Below are 13362 nucleotides of genomic sequence, written 5' to 3' on the forward strand. Positions count from 1 at the left end.
GGGCCAGCGGGGAGGGGAGTGGGGCGGGGCGGGGTAGGGTAGGGTAGGGGTGCTGCCGGGTGCAGAGCGCGGGTTACGGGCTGATCGCAAGCGCGAGGCCGGGCCCCGCCACTGACCCCGGGGTCCTGGTTTTCTCCCATGTAAGAGAATCCCACATTTTTGGATTCAGAAGCTACCCACGTTTCCATGATTCAAATACACCACCACTAATACACGGATGTATGTAGAGCGGCGTTTTATTTTAATCGGGGAAAACTGGGTTTTGGGTTCCTCTTTTAAATCTGGAAATTGGGGGTTTCTTTTAAATCAGAGAACACCGGGACCCCTGCTGATTTAGTAATTAGCACCAATCCCCCCTCACTAATCACCAGTCACTGATTACAAGAGGTGCCCGAGCCACTGCCAGGACACCACGTGCAGCCCCCCCAGCCCTTCCTGGGACACGGGGCCACGTGCGGTTCTTGAATGAATCACATGGACTTGGAATTAATTTGGCTGGCTTGGTTTGGGTCATCTGTTTTTCCTTAAAAAATAATAATATCGAGAGGCAGGAGTTGTGCAGAGACCCGCTCCCTCCCTGCAGGCTGCAGCACCCGAGCCCCCACCCGGAGGGGTGCCCCCCCCACTTCCACAGGAGTTACAGAGCACGCTGGCTGGGCTGGGCTGGGCGAGTCAGGCCCCACAGCTGAGGGATGAGCCCCCCTGGCAGTTAGCCCGTGAGCAGCGTCACCAGCTCGTCCTGGAGCCGGGAGAGTTGGGGCGCCGGGAGGAGGTATTTCTGGATGGTGCACAGGGCCGAGCGCTCCGTCAGGCTCTGGAAGTCCTGGGCGGTTTTGACTGGCAGATGCCCTGCCAGCTCACAGAGGGCTACGTTAAATGCCGCTTCCTCCTTGGCCCCGAAGCAGGACTTCCTGGCCCAGACAACCACCCGAACTCCAGATCGGGCTGCCGAGCGGGCTGGCTCCCCAGGGGCAGTTCCCCGCGTCACAAACACATTGTGTGCAATCTCGTTCTCCACCAGGTAGTCGGTGACTCGGCAGGCAGCACGTGCCAAGGCCCCCAGCCCTCGCCCCTCGCCGTAGAACAGGAACCCCGGGGCTGGCACGCCCTGCAGCAGGTGGAAGTTGAGAGCAGGGCACAGGGGCTTGCTCGGGGCCGACTCAATTAGGAGCTCCCAGTCCAGGTAGAAGCCGTGCAGGTGCAAGTGGTTGACAGAGGCCAAGGCTCCCAGGCTGTTGAAGCCTACACGGAAACCTGGGTGAGCGCTGAGGAGAACAGCTTCCAGTCCAAAGTGGAGCAGCTCCTGGGTGAGAATCTGAGGCAGGCAGAGCGTGGGGTCTGGAATAAGAAGCACGTGCCCAAATTCCAGGGGACTGACATTAATCACCACCAGGACACGGTTAGGCGTCTCTGGGAGCCTGGGCTCAGCACCATCCTGGGCCGGAGCCTGCCCCCCCGCTGGCACGTGGGGACTGGGGCTCCTGGTCAGGCAGAAGAGGATCTCCCCTGGCTTGATCTTACTGAAGTGGAATTGCTGCGGGTCAAACCTCTGCCTCACGCTCTGGATGTCCTGTGGCTTCCTCCGCTCCAGTCCCCTCTGGATGTTCAGCTGGGCCACAAAGTGCATCTCGCCAGGCAAGATGCGGGTCTGCAGCTCCCCCAGGGGATACCGGAACAAGCCCTGCTTCATCCTGCGCTCCCAGCCAGACTGCAATGCGTGGTCGAAGTGGGACACGGCGCGGCTTGCCAGCCCATCTGGCCTGCTTCTCCCCCACCCAACCCCCTGCAGAACAAAGTCCTCTTCGCTATAGACAAAGTCCTCCAGGCCGGAGGCAGCGGGGTGCTCCGGCTGCTCCTGAGCGTGCAACATTTCCTGGGGAGCTTGGCCTGCACGCAGTGACGCGGTCGAGTTACCTGCTCTGCTCCCCCGCTGCTGCTGCTCTGAAAGAGGCAACGGGACAAGTCCGTGGGAATTCAGGGACCACAGACGAGCCAGTCAGATTGTTTGCCGCGACCCAAGCAAACCCCCTCCCCCGTCTGAGAAGCACTCCCCCTCCCTGGTGAGCCCCACTTCCTAAAGCACCTGCCGAGAGCCTGCTCCCCTAGCCCACCCCCGTGCAGGCGGCCTGGCAGGATGGGCACCGGGGGTCACAGAGACGGCTCCACAGCTCAGCCTGGCACGGTGGTCACCACCCTGCCCCTGCCCAGGCCACAGCGGAGCCGTCTCCTCCCCGCTGCGCTGCCCCCAGCCCTGGCAGCCGGTCTCCATCGTGCCAGACGCTGCAGAGGGAGCCGCGCCCAAGTGCTCCACGGGCAAGCCTCTGGGGCCGGCGGCCGGGCGCGCTGAGCTGGCTCAGCCCGAGCAGGGATCCCGCAGCCCCGGCCAACCTGCTGTGCGGGCTGCCCCGGAGCCGCGGTTTCCCGCAAGCTCGTCCCGCCGTCTTCCGGCACGGCAACTCGTTCCCCCCGGGCCGGGAGCCGCGGCCCTTCCCGCCAGCCCGCGCCGGGCCTCGTCCTGCGGGAGCCCGGCCGCAGCAGCGCCTACTCACCCGGCGCGGGGCCCTTTAAGAGCGGGGCGTTGCCATGGGAGCAGGTTCCGGGAAGCTGTGACGTCGCGGCAGCGGATACAGTGTTGCCATGGGGGGCTCGGCCAGCAGCGTGCCGCCGGACCTGCTCGGCGAGTACCAGGTGCCGGGGCCGGGCGGGGGTCGGGGCCGGGGGCCGGGGGTCGGGGCCGGGGCCGGGCGCGGCGGGTAACGCTGCCTCCTCGCCCCGCAGGAGCTGACGTTCCTGACCAAGCAGGAGATCCTGATGTGAGTAGGGACGGGGCGGGCAGGGGACGCGTCCGCACGCGCTGCCACAGCCCGCTTCTCCGCCGGAGGGGCGAGGTGCCTTCGGGCTGCTGCGCAAACCCGGCTCCAGAAACCCGAGACGCCGGGTCGGGGGCCGGGCGGCCCGTGGCACCTGCCGCGCAGAGCTCAGCTGGCACCTTCCCAGAGCGGCTGGAGCAAAGGGGCGAGCGGCGCGGGGTGGCAGCCCCGTCCGCCTCTCCCTGCTCCTGTGCCCGAGTCCGGGGCTGGCACGCCTTGGCCCCAGGGCAGAGCTGGCAGCAGCTCACGGTGGCTGTTGCTTTCAGTGGTGCCAGCGTTGCTTCGCAGGCGAAGCAGGAAGCAGGACGCAGGGAGCGGCTGGGCTGTGCCCCCCCGCCCTGGGGCTGTGGGCACCGGCGCAAAGGTCCTCGGGCTCCGTGCAGGGCGTGGGCTCATGCTGCTTTGCTGCGCTGGGATAGCTGGCACAGCCCCAGCCCCATCGCTGGGGAGCTCCGCACAGAGCTGCGTGCAGCGAAACGGTCCCAGAGTGTCTGGCACGTGGGTCTGTGTCTGTGCACCTACCCGGGGTGCAGCTGCCCTGGGCGGGCTCCCGCTGTGGCTGAGCCTGGCCCTGCACTACAGGCTGCCCTAGAGCAGCGCTCATTCTTGTCTCTCGAAGCGCCCACAAGAGATTCAGCGAGCTGGTGCCCAAGGAGGAGAGGGATCAAATCCTGTCGGCGCGGGTCCCCAAGGACAAGGTCGTCACGCTGCCTGAGCTGAGGGTAGGGCACGTGCCCCCACTCCTTTGCCTGCCCCTCCCCTCAGCCTGTGAGGCAGCTGGGCCAGTCCGCTGTGCTTGGGTCTGGCCCCAGGCGCAGGCCCAGCCCCTCGGGGCAGCCCCTGTTCACCATCCTGGAGGTCAGCCTGGTAACAGATGCAAGGGGGGAGCCGGTCATCCCCTGCCGCACTGTCCAGTCACCGCCTGGAAGCCAGCTTCCTCTTCCCTGCTGAGCTGTAGGGATGTCAGAGCTTCCAGAGGGATTGGGGTGCATCGGGACTGTAGCCAGGCACATTTCCAGGTCATAGCAAGTTCCAAGGGCTGTGGTGCAGTCTCTGATTGAGCTTGGGTGATCCTCTACTCTGCTGAGGCACGTAGCCTGTTTCCAGCCAGACGTGCAGCTGAAAGCGCAGAATTGCCCCTGCCCTGTGCCAGGGAGCTCCTGCCCTCTCAGTGATCCTCTCTGTGCCTCCAGGCAAACCCGTTCCAGCACCGGATCTGCCGAGTCTTCTCCACGGCGGAGGATGGGGACGACAGCCTGTCCTTTGAGGACTTCCTGGACATGCTGAGCGTCTTCAGTGATGCCGCCACCTCGGAGATCAAGTCCCACTATGCCTTCCGCATCTTCGGTAAAGACCTGGGGCCAGGGGGGATATGCAGCTCACGGGGCCGGCACAGAGATGAGCTCTGCTCCAGGTCCAGCTTGCACAAGGAGGGGCCCAGGAGGAACTTTTGCTCTGTGCAAGCTGGGCCTTGCAGCCCAGCCCCACGCGAGCCCAGGGCCAGCAAAGGGTGGAGCCCCTGAGCCTCCAACCTGACCCATCTCCAAGCTACAGGGCCATTGCCAGGGAAATGGGATCATAGCTGGTTCTCCCCTTTCTCCCCTCCCCGCCCCCCACAAAGATTTTGATGATGACGGGACGCTGGACAGGAAGGACCTGGAGAACCTGGTGAATTGCCTGACAGGGGATGCAGACGGGACCCGGCTGAGCACCTCGGAGATGGACCAGCTCATCCAGAACGTGAGCATGCAGGCCCCGGCTGGGTGGGGGGCAGGGCCGTGCTGCCCTGCCGGTGCTCGTGGCTGACATCTCTTTTTCTTTCAGATCCTGGAGGAGTCCGACATCGACAAGGATGGGACCATCAACCTCTCGGAGTTCCAGCACGTCATTTCCCGCTCTCCTGACTTCGCTAGGTACGGCTGCCCTCGCTGCCCTGCCCAAGAGCCCCTTGTCTGCCCTGACCAGGCAGAGCAGAGGAGGAAGGGGCAGTAGCCCCATTATCACTAAGGCCCAGAGCCTGCGATGGCTGGGGTCACAGAAGTCTGCTGCTGAGCTGGGCATGACCCCAGGTCTCTGGCTAGTGTCTCACAGCTCTGAACAAGAGCCTGATGCCCCCACCCTGCTGTGCAGAGGGCAGTGGGGGACGTAGCTCTCCTGTCCCCAGGCAGAGACCAAGCCCACCCTTCCCTCCCCTTGTAAAGCCTCCCACCTGCTCTTTCCTGGCTGCCAAGCTCCACTGCTGTGGGTGCGGGGAGAGCAGCTTGTCTAGCTGTGGGCAGCAGGGATGTAGGGATTTGCTCTGCTGCGAGCAGACACGACCTGGGAGGCCAGGGCTGCGCTGCGGGAGCCAGTGCTGGTGCTAGACATGAGCTGGCTGCTCCCCTTGGCCCAGCACGGTCGGTCCTTCTCTTTCAGCTCCTTCAAGATTGTGCTGTGATGGCTCCTGCAGCCCATCTCCCCCCTGCCCCGCCCCAGCCTGCTGCAGAGCTCGGCGCTGGCCCTGCACAGCAGCTGGCCCCTTCCTCTTCTCGTGACCAAAGCCAATGCATGGGCGATGCCGGCGCCTGTCCTAGTGCCTTACACCAGCCCCGCGGGCTGTGCCTCCTGCGCTCCTCCTGCTGCACGGGGGAGGGACGCAGGCTTCTTTCTCTGCTGCAGCCCAGCTCAAGCTGCCCTTGTCCTCACAGCCTCAGGCCTGGAGATCTAAGCAGGGGCTACCGGGCCCAGGATAGAGCACGGCAGGCTGGGACGTGCAGTCTCCAGGGCCACGTGTACTCCCTGCCTCTTGTGCTGATTGAGGTGTAGCCCATAGCTGGGCACAACACTGACACCCTACACTGGAGCAGAGATCTCTCGCTGGGAGACTGTCACCTCCTGCTCCGTGTGAATCTCAAGCACCGATTTGTGCCTTCCATGAGCAGCCTGGGAGCTACAGCTCTGGCAGGGGTCCCGCTGGCACTGTCCCTCCTCGCTGCCTCCTTGGGGTGGTCTGAGGCCACAGCCCGGGCTGTAGCAAACCTGCCTCATTTCTCTAAGCAATAATGTACCCAGCACTTTAAAAGTCCTGGCTCAACAATGTCACATCCCGTGCCAGAGGTCACCCAGGTCAGCTCCCTGGGCACAGTAGCCAGAGGCCAGTTCCAGGCAGCGGTTTGCCGAGGGGGTGGCGTATCAGTAGAAGGGGCTCTCTGTGCCCCTTCTGGCCTGCCCTGGCCCCTGCCCCTGCATGCTGCACCTACCTCTCCACAGAGCACAAGCCAAGAGCAGCCTGGTGCCGCGTTCTCTCCACCGTTCCCTTGCTACTAGCCAAGGGAAGGCTGTGGCTGCAAGGCAGAACCCATCCCCGCTGGCCTGCACTGTGCCGGTGAACACTCAGGGTGCTGAGACTTCTCACCTCCTTTCTAATGTATTTTGAAGCATCTGGCGCTGGATTCAGGCCCTGCCCGTGGTGGGCCTGGCGCTCCCCCCACCCCTTCCCCATGCATCATTGCAAACAGCATCAATAAAGAGCTGGAATCTCACTCGTGTCTGTTGCTGTGGCCCATGGGCTTAATTGGACCCTGCAGGGGAGGGTTTATGGTCAACAACTACCTCTGCCCCAGAACAAGCAACCCCTGGGCTGCGTCTGCTGCTGTGCCCACCGGCTGCCTCCTTCCTTGCATTGCGGGGCAGCTGCTGAAGGAGGTCGTTCCTACTTGAGGCTGCCAAAGGAACCTGCAGCCGAGTTGTGCATGGGGCTGAAGCCCCTGCTGAGCAAAGAGCAGAGCGCGGTTCCACACATGCCCCTGCTCCACGTGCATGGCACTGAGGAGCAGCTCCCACCCCCAGTGCTACCAGCTGCCTCGTCGGTCCAGGACTGAAACCTGGGCAGCTCTCATGCTGGGCAGAGGTGGCAGCCAGCCTTATGCTTGCTGGAGATGGGCTGGTGCAAAGTAACAGGGATGTCTCTGGAGGCAGCGGTGGCAGAGGGTCGCACCCCACACCTGCTGCAGGGGCAGGGGCCTGGCCTCGCTGCACTGAAGGGCTGGTGGGCATTGCCTGTGAAGAAGCAGCAGGAAAGGAAAATGTGCATCATCGTGGCTCTGCCCGAGAGCAGGGTGATCACCCCAATGGATGGGGGGCGGAGAGGGCAGCTTGGAATTAGCAGCCTTTCTACAGAGAGAGGCAGCAAGGCAGGGCTGGCCCTGCTGTACGTACAGCCCCCAGCGCAGCAGATCAGGGCTGCCATGGCCTGAGCTCTCAGTAACGAAGCTGAGAGCCTGGGCTGGTGCTCGTTTCCCCTGTAATTAGGCCGCTTTTTGCCAGCCTTGGCCATTTGCAAGGGGCTGAGGCCAAACTGCAGCAGTGCGGCTAAGCAGAAGGCCCCACCGCCTGTTCCTGAGTGAGCATAGCATGACCCATCGAACTGAGCCAGTAACGAGATACCGTTACACAAAGCACAAGGGCTGAAAGGAGACTAGAAGGGAAGTAAACACACTAAATAATCCAAATGTGCTATATCATGGCTTTATTTTAAACCAGTAGTCACGATGGATGTAACAAATGGACTAGGTGGTATTTTGGTAGACTAGAGATATTTTTGTTAAGAAGCTTAGATCATCTGTACAAACATAACAGATTTGTCAGAGAAGCCCATAAACTAAGGTCCCCCGGAGACCTGGCTCAGTCCAGGCCCAAAGCTTCAGTGAAACGAAGAAATCAGATAATATATCAGAGCATTAGTTTCTGCCACCTACAAATCTGGGGTATAGGCTGGATTTTTTTTTTAATTTAGTCCAAATGAGTTCTGAATTCTATCGACTGAGCAGAGCTGGGTCGTTCAGGCGTGCGGCAAGACCCCCGGCAGGTCTCCTCCCTCCCAGACTCTTGGAGGGAACTTGGAGAACTCGTGCAGTTCAAGACCTGCCGCCAGGCTGCGTGCCACCCTCCTGCCGCCTAGAGTCCCTGCAGCCGGGGCAGGTGAGACGCCAAACTGTGCTGTGCTGTCATGGGCAGCCAGCGAGATTTTTGGGATAAACATCAGTTTTTGCATTTTGAAGTGCAAGCAAATTAAAGGTTGGGCCCTAGACCTGGGTCTGCCTCCTTTATCTGGAGCCAACCCGCTGGGTCCCTGTCATCATATTAATAAGCCACAGCCTGCATGTCCTCCAGCCAGTGCCTGCCCACTCGGCTGGGGCTCTGCATCGCTAGTGGGCATGCCGGGCACACGCCAGCCCCATGGGCTCAGCTTCTTACCAGCCTTGCTCGCCACCAGTGCCACACACACCGGGATGGCATGGGGCAGAACCTGGCTCTCCAGCAAGGCAGCACAACCTGTGTTACTGTCTGAGTGCAGCCTCCAAGTCCTCGCTGGTGAGTGCGGAGGACCAGGATGCTGTGGGCAAGTCACGTCGGCGAGGTGCTGGGGCTCTAGCCTGAGCTCTCAGCACAGTTTGCAGGTCAAGAGCTATAACTATTGTATCCCTGAGGATTAGCTGGGTGAACACCTTGAACTGTTTGAGCACATCTTGGAGAAACTCAATAGGACACGGACTTCTGGCTCTGCGAAAGACGATTGTTGGCTGCTCTGGGCTGCAGATCCGTGGCCGCTCTGCCTCCGGCTCGCTCCAGGGGAGCTGCCTCATGCCTTCCGCACGGGCACCAAGCTGCTGGCAGTCCTTGCTCAGCTCTGCCTCCAGCTCTGGCAGGCACTGGAACACATCCCTGAGGAAGGCCCCGGGGTCTCTGGACACTCCCAGAACAGGGCTCTTGGGGAGCTGGATCTTGCCTGCCAGTGCCAGCCGGAGCTCCTCCATAGCTTGGGAGATTTGGCCGCCGGCGCAGCGCAGGGCAATGCTGCGGGTGGCTTTTTTAATGTGGTAGAACAGGCTGGGCAGGAAGTTCATGACCAGGCCGACAGGGACCATCTGCTGCACCTCCGCCAGCCGGCTGGACTCCGCAGAGGCCCCCAGTCCCGGCTGGGGAGAGCTTTCCTCAGGTCCCTCCGGGCTGGGCAAGGCTTGTGCTTGGCCCTGGGGCCCGGAGGACAGCATGCAATGGGCATGGGCCCCCTCCTCCATGCTCCGGCTCGCTTGCTTAGCCAGCCATTCTCGCACCGCAGCCTCCACTGCCGGCTTCAGGGCAAACATGCAGAACTCCTCCACCAAAGGGTCGCGCTCCTCCTGACCTCGCAGGGCTGCCGCCGCCTGATCCAGGTTGTGCTGCACCTGGCAGATGCCGGGGAAGTCGTCCGGGTGGATGCGGAAGGTGGGGGACAGCAGGTCCCTGAGGAAGGTGAGCAGGTACAAGGTGTCACCTGGTGCGGCGTGCTCTTCCCAGGCGCGCTGCGAGGCCTGTGCAAGCAGGGCCTGGGCAGGGGCATTGCACAGGAAGTGGCGGTACCACAGGGCGTCTGTGTCCAGCCAGACATGCTGGCGGAGCTGCTGCCGCACGCCCAGGCACCGGACCACGAGGCTGAGGCAGGTGCTGGCTGGGCTGCCCGGTGTCAGGTCCCCCGCGATGCTGCTCACCAGCTCCTGGAGCTCTGTGATGAGCATGGGGGCCACGCCAGGCAGCCAAGGCGTCCGCTTCATGTTGTAGGCCTCCTCCCAGCACTCCTTCAAAGCCCGGGCCAGGGTCTCGGCGTCTCTGATGTCCCGGCTGTGGTTCTTCAGAACCAGCTGCCACACGGGCACCAGGTGAGTGCAGGACCCGCGGTCGATCACACGCCAGGTGCTGTGGCGGGCAAGCAGCCCGGCCTTCCAGGCCTGGATGCTGGCAGCCTCTGCGGAGCCTCCCACCTTGGACACGGAAGTCAGGGTCTGGCTGTACCGCGCCTCGTGCTGCTCATCAGCAGCGTGGCCCCTCTCCCGGGAGGCATCCAGAGATGCAGCAGCACCGCCAAGGCTGGAGAAGTTCGCGCCCGCACTTGCACCCAGCGCAGCTAGCAACTCGTTCTTCACCAGGTCCACTGTGCTCCTGGCAAAGTCGCTGGCCTCCGCCTTCTCCCAATAGATGCCCCCAAAGTGCACGAGGCCTGTGGCCACGTGGGAGCCGAAGCGCTCCAGGAAGTCCCAGCAGCGCGCGGAGCGGGCCAGCGGCAGAGCCTGGGCCTGCAGGTTGGCATCCAGCTCCCTCAGGGCAGCCAGGGCCTTCGGGGAGAGCTGGAGCTCGTCGGGGCTCAGCTCGCAGCAGGCCGTGGGCACCACGTGCTGCCTGCGCAGGCAGCAGTACGTGGTGCTGCCAGCGCTCTCGGTCTCCCACGTGTTGTGGTTGGACCAGGTGCCGTGGATGCCCGCCCCGAACGTCAGCCCCTTGAGCCCCCCAAAGGCTCCGATGCCTGCGGTGACCCCCAGTTTCCTGATGAGGGCTTTGGAGAGGCTTTCCTGGGCAGCCGAGTAGAAGGTCTCCACCTCCTCGCTCTCTGGCAGCAGAGGCCCCCGCAAGGCGCAGCCCTCGGGGGGCTGCAGGAGCCTCTCGGTCTCTCGCAGCAGGTTCTCCCCGTCCTGGCTCAGGAGCAGCCCCTGCAGCACCAGCCCCCCAGACACGCTCTCCAGGAGCTGGGGGGTTGCCCAGGCCGGGCACTCCCACACCCCGCTGCCCTGCTCAGGGCCAGCGCTGAGCTCCGTCTGTGCCTGGCCCTGGGCGAGGCCGTGCCGCTCCTCACGCAGCTGCTCCTGCGGCAGGCTGGGTATGCCGCCTGCCCCCTGGCACAGCACCTGCAGCGCCTGCTTCTCCCATGCCGGGAGCTGGCCACGGGCGAGCACTTGGTACTCCTCTGCCCCAAAGTGCTTCAGGGCAGCAGCCGACCTCACGCCCAGCTTTGCCTCCAGGATGGGCAGCCACTTGTCAGCCTGCAGCCCTCGTGCCTGCAGCGCCTTGCGCAGCTCCTCCTGCTCCGGCTCCAAGCGGAAGAGCTTCTGCAGCGCAACTGTCTCCCAGGCCTGCTCGCTGTGCCGCACCGCCTTCTCGTAATCGCGCCGGCCGCTGTGCTGCAGGGCCCTGATGTTGGTGATCCCGCACTCTTGTGCCAGCACGGGCAGCCAGGTGTCCACAGGCAAGCCCACGCTCTCCACGGCAGCACGGAGCTCGCTCATCCTGCCGAGCGCCTGAGGGTCCTGAAACACAGGGGCAGGCTCAGCGAGGGCTGGGAGCGGCTCTGCACTGATCTGGTAGGGCGCAGGGGGGCCCCGGGCCTGGAGGTCCCAAACCCATGGGGAGGACGTGGCTGGGAGCAACCCGGGGCAGCGGGAAGTGGGGTGTGAGAAGCAGCTCCACGCGTCCTGGCTCCCTGCAACCCAGTGCCAGCATGGACCAGGGGGGAGGGAAGGGGCAAGGTGGGCTTTGGGGGTGACAGCTGCAGCCCCCACGTGGGAGAGGGGTGCAGGCTTGGAGGGGACCTCAGGGAGGGCAGCTGGGCAGGGAATGGGGTTCCTCTCTCTGGGCACAGGGACTGCAGCTGGCATTGCCGAGGGGTGCCTGTGGGGGGCAGGGGATAGCGCCGGGGGGCAAACTAGAGCGTGGGAGTCTGGGCGTTGCTGGCGGGGAAGGATGGCGGCGGCGGCTTGCTCGTGCTAAAGCTGCTCTGAGCCTCAGGACTGAGAAACAGGAAGAGAAACACAGGAACTAGCAGACAAACAGCCAGGGCCGCCAGAGCCGGGGCAGAGGGGGCCTGGCCCGGGGGCTCAGGCAGGCGGCAGCTGGTGCCAGAGACCTTCCACCTCCATCCCACATGGGAGGAAATCCCTGTCCGCAGGGCCGGCAGCACGGCTGCTCCATGCACAGACCCCGGGAAGCCCAGGCAGGGCTGGGTGTCAGCCAGGGGTGTCGGGGCCATCTTCCCCCAGCGCTACTCACTCGGGTCTGGGTGGGAGGGCAGGAGGGTCCCTCGTTCAGGGCTGGTCCGGCTTCGTGCTGGCTCCTGCCTGCCTGGTCTCTGCCTCTCGGTGCCTGCTGTTGATTTCTATTTCTTGGAGGCCCAAGAGCCCAGGGCGAGGCTTCTCCTCCGGCCTGAGCGGCCAGGGTTGTGCCCTGGCACACTGCTGTCCTCCTCTTCTTCACTGCAACAGGGACGATGTGGACTCTCCAACCCTGGAGGGGCTCATGGAGAGGGTGCGCGGCCTCTGGTCAGGGACGCTGGAGGTGCAGGATGCCTGTGCTCTGTCAAGGGAATTTCCCAGGCTCCTGGCTGTGCTTGTTGCTCCCACCCTTCCTCTTCCCCTCCCCACCATCATTTTTTTTTCTGCTACATACGTCAGGGTATTTTTAGCGTCCCAAGAGGTGCTGGGGATCCCCAGACTGGGCTGTGCCAATGCTGCTGCTGGCACCAACCCCGCAGGGTCCCAGCTAGAGGGTCGTGCCCCTGCGCTCAGGCTCAGACCAGGGTAGCCTTACACTGACGGTTTGTCTGGGCTGATCCTGCCCCAGGCAGGGCTTGGACTAGATGTGGCCTCTGCAGGTCCCTCCCAGCCCCACGGCTCTGGGACTTGACACCACCCCCGGCTGCTCCCTCCCCGCCGGGAGCCCCCTCCTGTCCCACATCACCAGGGGTGCCACCCTGTCTTCCCGGGCTCGCGCTGCTGAGCAGAGGGCCACGTCCGAACCCCAAGCAGCACCACTTACCTGCAGGAGAGCAACCACTGCGGGCTGGGGAGAGGGGCAGGTCCTTTCTGGAGCAGGAACCGGGCTGGGCCAGCAGCGCCGATGCTGCTGCAGGACACCCCCCCGCAGCACAAGGCACGGTGCAGCTGGGGGCTCAGCGCCTGCCCTCACAGCTGCTATGTGATCCTGGCCCAGTGAAGGGCTCACGCACACAGAAGCCAGCCAGGGAAGAAGCTCCACAGGCTGCCTGCCCTCGCCCCAGCCACAGCTGCCCTGGCTCCGTGCATCGCTGCCCCAGCATCGTGCAGGGACTGGCTCCTGAGCCGCTCTGCTGTGGCCCATGCTGGTTCCTGACCCCCACCTAACACATCCCATGACACCTCCCCTTGCGCCTCCTCACCGAGGCCCTGAGAAAGGAGCCTCTTCTCCTCCTCCAGACAGCATCCCCGCGGCCCTCCCCAGCACCAGCTGCAGCCATGGCTCTCCTGGTTGCAAGGGTGGAGAAGGGGGCACCTGGCTGGCCATGGAGTATGCAAGCTGGATCTGCCCCACGGCCAGTCGGTGGTACATGGTCATGGCCGGTGCAAAGGGAGGCCTGGGCAGGGTGCCGGCCGTGTTGCACCAGCACGACCTGGGTGCAGCGGCCGTGGGCAGTGCTGGTGGCTGCTGCAGAGGTGCTGCCATCATGTCACTGGGGACGGCACTGGCTGGTCAGACCTGCCCGGGGTCTGCACCGACCCCCCAGCTGGGCACAAATCCACACACACGCCACCAAGCCCTGCAGCACTGGGCCTATTGCTCTGCACATGGCAGACGGTGCCTCCCCGTCCTTTAGCAAGTAGCTCGGGGAGAGCCCCCTGCCCGGTCTCAGGCCAGGAGGAAGAGCAATAAGCCCAGCTGCTGTCCCCCCTGA

General features: G+C 63.9%; 3 protein-coding genes across 3 annotated transcripts; 1 reads left to right on the plus strand and 2 right to left on the minus strand.

Moving 5' to 3' along the window:
- Nucleotides 1-486: 486 nt before the first annotated feature.
- GDPGP1 (GDP-D-glucose phosphorylase 1) lies at nucleotides 487-2537 on the minus strand. The gene is made up of 2 exons (XM_006273449.4): nucleotides 2389-2537; nucleotides 487-1941 (listed from the first exon to the last, which is right to left on the minus strand). Exon 2 carries the CDS (start codon nucleotides 1868-1870, stop codon nucleotides 710-712), a length of 1161 nt encoding a protein of 386 aa, XP_006273511.1. The 5' UTR covers nucleotides 1871-1941; nucleotides 2389-2537; the 3' UTR covers nucleotides 487-709.
- A 41-nt stretch (nucleotides 2538-2578) lies between these two features.
- Nucleotides 2579-6391, plus strand: CIB1 (calcium and integrin binding 1). The gene is made up of 7 exons (XM_006273448.4): nucleotides 2579-2688; nucleotides 2779-2813; nucleotides 3490-3592; nucleotides 4064-4217; nucleotides 4492-4610; nucleotides 4695-4783; nucleotides 5286-6391. The coding sequence occupies exons 1-7, from the start codon at nucleotides 2638-2640 to the stop codon at nucleotides 5305-5307; spliced, it is 573 nt and encodes a 190-aa protein (XP_006273510.2). The 5' UTR covers nucleotides 2579-2637; the 3' UTR covers nucleotides 5308-6391.
- Nucleotides 6392-7360: 969 nt separating this feature from the next.
- On the minus strand, nucleotides 7361-12303 carry LOC109284408 (interferon-induced very large GTPase 1). Its single transcript, XM_019492758.2, has 2 exons — nucleotides 11706-12303; nucleotides 7361-10966 (listed from the first exon to the last, which is right to left on the minus strand). Exon 2 carries the CDS (start codon nucleotides 10943-10945, stop codon nucleotides 8189-8191), a length of 2757 nt encoding a protein of 918 aa, XP_019348303.2. The 5' UTR covers nucleotides 10946-10966; nucleotides 11706-12303; the 3' UTR covers nucleotides 7361-8188.
- Nucleotides 12304-13362: the final 1059 nt, after the last annotated feature.

This window comes from Alligator mississippiensis, chromosome 11 (assembly GCF_030867095.1).
Source record: "Alligator mississippiensis isolate rAllMis1 chromosome 11, rAllMis1, whole genome shotgun sequence".
NCBI lineage: Eukaryota > Metazoa > Chordata > Crocodylia > Alligatoridae > Alligator > Alligator mississippiensis.

Excerpts from the sequence above, each read along its gene's own strand:
- GDPGP1 (XM_006273449.4), bottom strand. The coding sequence starts at position 1,870 with ATGTTGCACGCTCAGGAGCAGCCGGAGCACCCCGCTGCCTCCGGCCTG.
- CIB1 (XM_006273448.4), top strand. The coding sequence starts at position 2,638 with ATGGGGGGCTCGGCCAGCAGCGTGCCGCCGGACCTGCTCGGCGAGTAC. Across the intron at positions 2,689-2,778 it reads ACCTGCTCGGCGAGTACCAG|GAGCTGACGTTCCTGACCAA; the intron begins GTGCCGGGGCCG and ends CTCGCCCCGCAG. Across the intron at positions 3,593-4,063 it reads TCACGCTGCCTGAGCTGAGG|GCAAACCCGTTCCAGCACCG; the intron begins GTAGGGCACGTG and ends CTGTGCCTCCAG.
- LOC109284408 (XM_019492758.2), bottom strand. The coding sequence starts at position 10,945 with ATGAGCGAGCTCCGTGCTGCCGTGGAGAGCGTGGGCTTGCCTGTGGAC.